The sequence below is a fragment of the Pyrus communis genome, chromosome 10, assembly GCF_963583255.1.
Source record: "Pyrus communis chromosome 10, drPyrComm1.1, whole genome shotgun sequence".
Lineage (NCBI taxonomy): Eukaryota > Viridiplantae > Streptophyta > Magnoliopsida > Rosales > Rosaceae > Pyrus > Pyrus communis.
In genome coordinates, this window is record NC_084812.1 from 1,173,808 (window position 1) to 1,180,987 (window position 7,180).

Genomic DNA, 7,180 nt, shown 5'->3' on the forward strand with positions numbered 1-7,180 from the left:
CATTTCTTAAACCACATGACACCACACCACTATGTTTTGCTAAATCATTAAAGTATTTTGTTACACAATTATTTATAACACCAAACTTTCAATTTCGTGTTATAAATGATTTCCGCACATTATTTGTTTTCTCTGTCTACATTCAGGTTTAGGAGGAGAACCAGAGTGCTAAAGTCACTTTCTTTCCCGTTGGCGCCACGAGAAATTATGCTTGCAACGTGGTTGCGACAGCATGGTTCAATTCAAACTTCGTGTATGTTGGAATAATGCATTCCTTTGTCTGCATTCAAGGTGGAATTCTCCTATATGTAATTTAGATTAGATTTAAATATCGATTGAATAAATCTTACATATAATTTAGATTAGATTCAAATACCGCTTAAATAAGCTTGATGATGCCGATAGTTAAAAGGCCAAGGGAAGATACTTGGAGTAAAAGTTTAACAAACTAGACCACTTTTGACATGCTTTGAAGCCTCAAGTGAGTTAACTTTGAAGCAAAAACATAAACCATAACAATGCAAACATATTGATATATACAACATCGTCAACTTCGGCACCATCCTATCCATATTAATCATAACTTAACAACGACTACAAAGCTTTATCCCACTAAGTAGGGTTGACTGTATAAATCCTAAAACGCTGGTTTTGCACCAATTTTTCCGTATTAATCTAAACTTTCAATATCCTAAAATTTAAAAGAAACAAAGAAAATCACAAACTTAAAACACACCAGAGGTTGAAAGTCTTAATTATAATTTACAACCACTGCGACCAAAGAATGATGGATGATAGTAGAAACTACTTGTACCTGTACATAGCATGACCTTCTAGTACTGGGAATTATCAAAATAAAAGATTAAACCCCAGGTATCAATCAATAAAACTCGAAAACGACGATGTAAGCATGTAAGGGATGTTCGCGAGAGGACCACGTTGGAGGGCAAGCTCGTGGATGTCCTTGACAATGTCGAACACAGCCTCAGGTTGCGCCAGTTTAAGTGCATTCTCCGACATCATTTTGAGTTCGTCTGTTTTGGTGCTGAACCATTCCGCTACAATCCTTGCTGTTTCCTTGGGACTTCTGGTGAAGACGCCAGCCCCATTTTCCACCACATAAGGCACGTTGCCCTTTTCCTGTCAATCGAAGCGGAGATGTTAATTGAAATGTTGAAACAAATCGCGCAAGAAGGAAAGAAAATGCGCAATCATCACTCACTTGTCCGGGAATGTAGTCGTTGAGGATAATAGGAAGCCCCCTGATCAATGCTTCTGCTATTGTACCAGGTCCTGCCTTTGTTATGATGCAATCACAAGCTCCCATCCATTTTTCCATTTGTGTCTCAAATCCTCTAACCTGAAAATTCAAAGAATGTAAAAATCCTACATCGAGATCTTGACAAAAACTGAGTCAAAGTTGTCGAGACAACATGTTTTAACAAGCAAGGACTAATTTGTACCTTCACTGGTATGTTCCATTCATCGGATTCAAGCGTGGCAGCGAGGGTTTTGTTCCTCCCGCATATGATGATCAGCTGCCCTATCGGTTTTCCAGCTTCTATATCAAAGAGTGTTTCTGCGAGAGCCCTTGCAGTTTCCTTTACAGGTCCCATTCCTTCGCCGCCTCCCATGAGCAGAACTGCAGGCAAGTCGGGGTCCATTTCGAGTTCTTCTCTGAGTTGATCCTACGCAACCGCAAATTAGAGGGTGCAAAAAAAGACACAATAAAGAAAATTCAGTAACCAAACACTCAATAGCGACCTTCATTCATACAAACACATTCTCAGATGGGTTGCAAGCATACAACACTACGCACCTTGGAGAGAACCGCGCGGGCAAAAGAGGGTCGGATGGGCAAGCCAAAGACACGTGTTTGAGACTCGTCAAGGCCGTCTACTAGAGCCCTTTTCGCTACCTCCTGTGACGGGCAGTAGCACCTATTGACCCCGGAATGAAACCATGTACGATGGCAGGTGTTGAGGTCAGTGATAACCGTCACAAAAATAACTTTCTTCTGCAGGCCTTGCCATTTGAGCACCCACAGAGGAATGTGTTGCATCAAAGGATGCACACTGATTATAATGTCCGGCTTGTACTCCATTAGACCAGCCTCCACCTCCCTTCAGTTAAAACACTTCACTAATTAGTACTTAATTAGCTAATCAATGTAAAAACGAAGTTTAGAATCAGATTCTCCACCAATTAGTTAAAGTATCTAAAAGTTGATTAGGAGAAAAGCAGATGATTAAGAATCATTTCAAAGAGAAGATAAAAACTTAAAGCACAAGTAAAAGTTGTAAAATGCTCCTTCAATTGATTACAACTAAATATCATGCTTTATCGAACCTTAATGGGATTTTTTGTGACTAATTCGGTAGGAGCCCCCGAACACACCTTCTGTAGGGCACCTCTCACGAAAGCCCAACACAAGGGCAACTCTACCGAAGTTTCTCTCCACTTGCAGAATTATTGATGGGGTATTCATTGAACTGAAAGCGAAAAGCGGAAGGAGGGAAGGGAACATACTTGGCATAGTAGGCGGCTATAGCAGCGAGATAGACTCTGTGGATCCATCGAGGAGAGGTGCTGTGAAATGCAACCTTCCACAGCTGCACATGTTTCACCATGAATTTGTACGACCCCTCCATGTCGTTTAACGGCCAACCTGTGTACTCTTTCCACACATCCTTCACAAATATCTGAAACATCGAATAAATGACTCATGAATAATTGCAGGAACAGTGAATATGGAAAGATCAATAAAAATGTTCTCTTTCTCTCTCTATATGTATGCAGATATTTCCAAGTAGAAAAAGGCAAAAACTTTGGCAAAGATGATACAAATTAAACTATGAACTTCAAGGACAAAAAAGAGTCAGATGCAAATTAAAAAAACGATATAAAATAAAATAAAAACCATTAAAATCTGATCAGAAGAAAACCCAAGAAAATTCAGAAGAGAAATCAAGAACCCAGATCAGCAATTACCCTGTATTCGTCGCCAAACTCCATACGGAAGGCATCACGAATGGCCTCAGCGGAAGCGCGGTGGCCGCCGCCGGTGTCGCTCATGAGAATCAAGACGTTCTTGGTCCGCTCAGCTCCAATCTGCACGAGCTCCACCGTCCCCTCATCCTCGTAACAATCGTCATCACTCTCGTCGTTATCGCACGCCTTGTGGTGGTTGTGACGGTGGTGGCTCTGGCTTCTGTGGCTTCCGCCGTTGTTCTTGAGGTAGCTGCTCAAGTACGAATACCCGCCAACCCTCTCAAACACCTTCTCTGTTATTGACTTTCTCGGCGACGCCACGGACATCATAACTAAATTAATAATCCACAAAGACTCGAACTTTAAGAAAAACCCAGTTGCCGTCAACGGTCAAATTGGCTTTCCCGCCACCGGAAACGATGGTTTTCGCGGAGGAGAAAGTTTGGTCCAGAGAGAAACAGGGGAGGGACAGGGGTTATACCTGAAGGAATTAGCAACGATTTTTTGAAGAATTTGCAACGGCTTTTGGTGGCGGTGAGATTTGTGACGGCTGAGTTGGCAAATGTGTGGGGAGCTGGCTATATTGGTGTTTGGATGCTGGAATTATGCTTTGGAATTTTTGGGTTGGGAAGGAATTTTCCAGCCGTCGGATCCGCATTTAGTTTTATTTTTGGAATGTTCGGATGGAAAGATTCGAATCTTGACGAGGCTGGAACAGTGGTTCCATTTGTTTTGGTCAATAGTGTTTCTATTTGTTTAACCCTCTGTTTTTCTGTACTTGTGTGGGTTTGTTTGCTTTGGGGCCCTTGGGTTTTTGGGCATTTGCTTAGGTGGGGCTGGAATTTGGTTGGCTTTCTTTCTGAGTCTTGGCCCAAAACAATTACTTATTTATGTTTCTTCTCATAGAAATTCTTATGTACATCCGTTCGAATTAGGTCACCCCACGATAAGAGACACAGAGCAATATAGTTCATGTATTTTGGTTTGAAGGCTCGTGAGCCTGCAAGAGATAGCTTACTAGCAAGAATTTTTAAGTACGACAATCAAGCAAGATGGATTCTTCGACTCACTTACAAAGATTTCTCCCCAACTGAACCCATGTCGGTCTTATTGTTTATGCAATTCATCGGTGTAACAGTGATGTCAAGCATGTGATTGCTTACATAATCACTGTCACCAACCTTAACAATATTATTGAATTGAATTTCAAATATACAGTCACCTTAAAATAGCTTGGGGATACCTACTTTCTATTGTTCGAACAACTGCCTAATTATCTGAGTGACACAATATATGTCTTCATACTAAAACTAAGATCCAAGATTTATTCATATGTTATCTCTACTAATTAATGAAACCTTTTTTGTCAACCAAAAGAGGGTGAAAAGACTACCTAGTCTTTTATCACAAAAAAAAAAAAAAACGATGGGCAGTAATGTAATTTCATAAGTCCAAATTTTATTGTTTTTTATTGAAGCCTCACCTACAGGTGATGTTAAAATATATCGTATATTAAAAAATAAATACACGCTCTCTCTTTCCCTCTCTTCTTCTCATTTTCTAAAAAAATGTGTTCATATATACAAAGTATGTAGGCAAATGCTAGTATATATAATGATCGTTGTTGATGCACTAAATTTCCAACTAAAGAGCATCACGGTGTGAAAGAAGAAAGCATTCACACTTATAATAAAGAGTTTGACCATGAAAAATCACAGCTAGCATCAGGTGGGCGCAATGAAAATGATTGGGAAAAAGATTTAGGGTTAAGATAAGAGAGCAGAAAAGGACATTTACTTGTAGAAGCACTTCACCGAGAAGCACAGTAAGTTGACCGTTTAATTAATAAGGAGAACCAATTGCAAGAGAAGTTGGACTTGGTCGAAGGACCAAAATGAAACTCGGATATAAGCTCAGGGACCATGACCGTAAAAAAACCCTACTAGAAGAAGAGCATTTCTTCATGGTGTCTTACAATAATCGCCACAGTAGAAAATTAGGGCACAAACAAACAGTCAAAACTTCCAAGAACAGAAGATGATGAACTGTGAAGTTTCCTCGCTTCTTCTTTCCAACAGTTTATACAGTTAGTTATATGTCATCTCTTTTGGTTTCTTTAGGGTAAAATGCTATTCACTTTTAGAAAATTCAGTACAGTGTTTATGTTTGATGTTATCTGTTTTCTCGAGGTTTTCTATGATACTATGGGATACCTCGGATTTTTTCACCACTAAATGTTTGTACAAAAACCAAGATCTCTAACTGTTATAAAGCTTGAAGTATCAAATACTCCAGAATATTTGTATTTTCTTATGTGGGACAATGATGTGTATAGCAGCAGAAGCAGCAGCTTCCTTGATGAGACCTTGTATACAGTACCTTTTGTTTTGGCCTTTGTCTTATTGTGGATATGATGAGAGACTTGTAGCACAGCTGGGGAAGTACGTACCTTTAGGGCTGTTTATTGTGGTCCTATGGAGGTGGAGCCATTGGGGAGGATGGGAAGAAAGTGAGAAAAAGTAAAGGAATGTCCATTTCTCCTTTAGCTTGTATCATTTGCTTTTCTGCTTTTTTAGGACACTCAATCGCGATTGAGACTACCAAATCCAGCATTCTTGTGTAGTCTCTTATGGGAGAAAATTTTCAGTAGGATAATCTGATCACCTCATTTGAAAGGCAGCTCTCACAAATATAGGGGTGGGGTAGAACTTAAATAGAGGAAATCCCGTTTATTTGTAAGAGCCACTCTATAAATACTTCTTTTTGAGAAAAAAAAAAAAAAACATATTAGGATAGATTACTTTCCTAATTTTGTGTTAGTCTTGTATTTTGTTCTCTTATAACCACTTCCTTTTGGAAAAACATAAAACATTTAAGAGTGTGTGAGATAGACTTCATAGATCTCATAACAACTAAAAACACTAATATGGAAGAACCCCTAGACAATACTTGATTGATATTGTTTTTCATGTCAACATGTCATTTGGTAAAGATGAATCAACTTGATAGAAATGCGTGGAAAAGACTCAAACATGTGTAGACTTGTCTTACAATGGGAATCGCATTGCAATCTTGAAAAGTAATATGTTAGTTAGCCAAAGTCTTCTGCACACTCACGACCTCTTCAACTCAAACTAATAAGACGTTCATCTGAGTTTTTTCGTAGTATGAGCAAGAACCTTGCCTTGTATTTATGTCACTAGAGTTTCTATCAACCATTAATATTGATACACCAAATTTCATACCTAGAAAAAAAGTACTAGGAGCTCTTATTCCTTAAAGGAAGATGTGGGGTGGATGAAATCACTCGTCAAGTTTCTCCTTATCGTCATGCAAAACAGGTCATGCAGGCCTCTTTAAATGTTTATGCTTTATTAGGAAATGGGGTTGTTATTAGCTCTAAAAAAATCTCATTCTACACTACTCACAAGTGTACTTTTATTTTTATAATTATAGAAGGTTTGGAGTGCCAAATGAGATTTTTGAAATGTTATTCGAAAATTGGGTACAAAGTTGTTGTGGACTACCGGCGCCACCGGTGATATTTGATGCCAAATTTGAAGCCCATGTCATACATTCGACTCTTTTTTGGACCAACCAGATTCCAACAAGTCTTTATATTAGATCAAGAAGCGGTGCTATAAGTGGATTAATCATTACAGATGTACTCAAGCTTAGCTTAATTATATACATTGTCATAGTCTTATCTTATGCCGTCCTTTTCTATATTAAAGAAAATAGATTAGGCTAGACTACGCAATAAGATCATTATTAATTAAGTATCGAGCTCAACATAAATATAATGTGTCATCGTCATCCATGTGAATCGAATTTGAGATTTCTCATTTTCAAGTGAAGAAAAATATCACTAAACCGTAGTAATAGTTGACATGCTATTCTTCTATTTTTCTCTGTTTGTCTAAATGAGATTGTATCAAATTAAAAATAGATGAATAATGCAGATGACGCTCTATAATAGTAGTAAAAAACAATCGTGTTTATGCACTCTGATGGGACCTGGACCTCCACCAATTCCTCTTCATCCTAACAACTAACTAATTAACCTCCAACGCTATCGATTGTTTTAAAAAAAAAAATTGTTTATGAATTTTGGAAGCGTGACTAACTGGGGTTAAGTTTGGAATTTTACAAAACCCTAATTCTCCAAAGAGCCCTTTTGACATTACAA

General features: G+C 38.5%; 1 protein-coding gene across 1 annotated transcript; it reads right to left on the reverse strand.

The window, feature by feature from the left end:
- Positions 1-468: 468 nt before the first annotated feature.
- Positions 469-3,620, reverse strand: LOC137747640 (monogalactosyldiacylglycerol synthase 2, chloroplastic-like). Its single transcript, XM_068487785.1, has 6 exons — positions 2,992-3,620; positions 2,530-2,702; positions 1,820-2,123; positions 1,464-1,688; positions 1,223-1,360; positions 469-1,140 (listed from the first exon to the last, which is right to left on the reverse strand). Exons 1-6 carry the CDS (start codon positions 3,319-3,321, stop codon positions 877-879), a joined length of 1,434 nt encoding a protein of 477 aa, XP_068343886.1. The 5' UTR covers positions 3,322-3,620; the 3' UTR covers positions 469-876.
- Between the last annotated feature and the right edge of the window lie 3,560 nt (positions 3,621-7,180).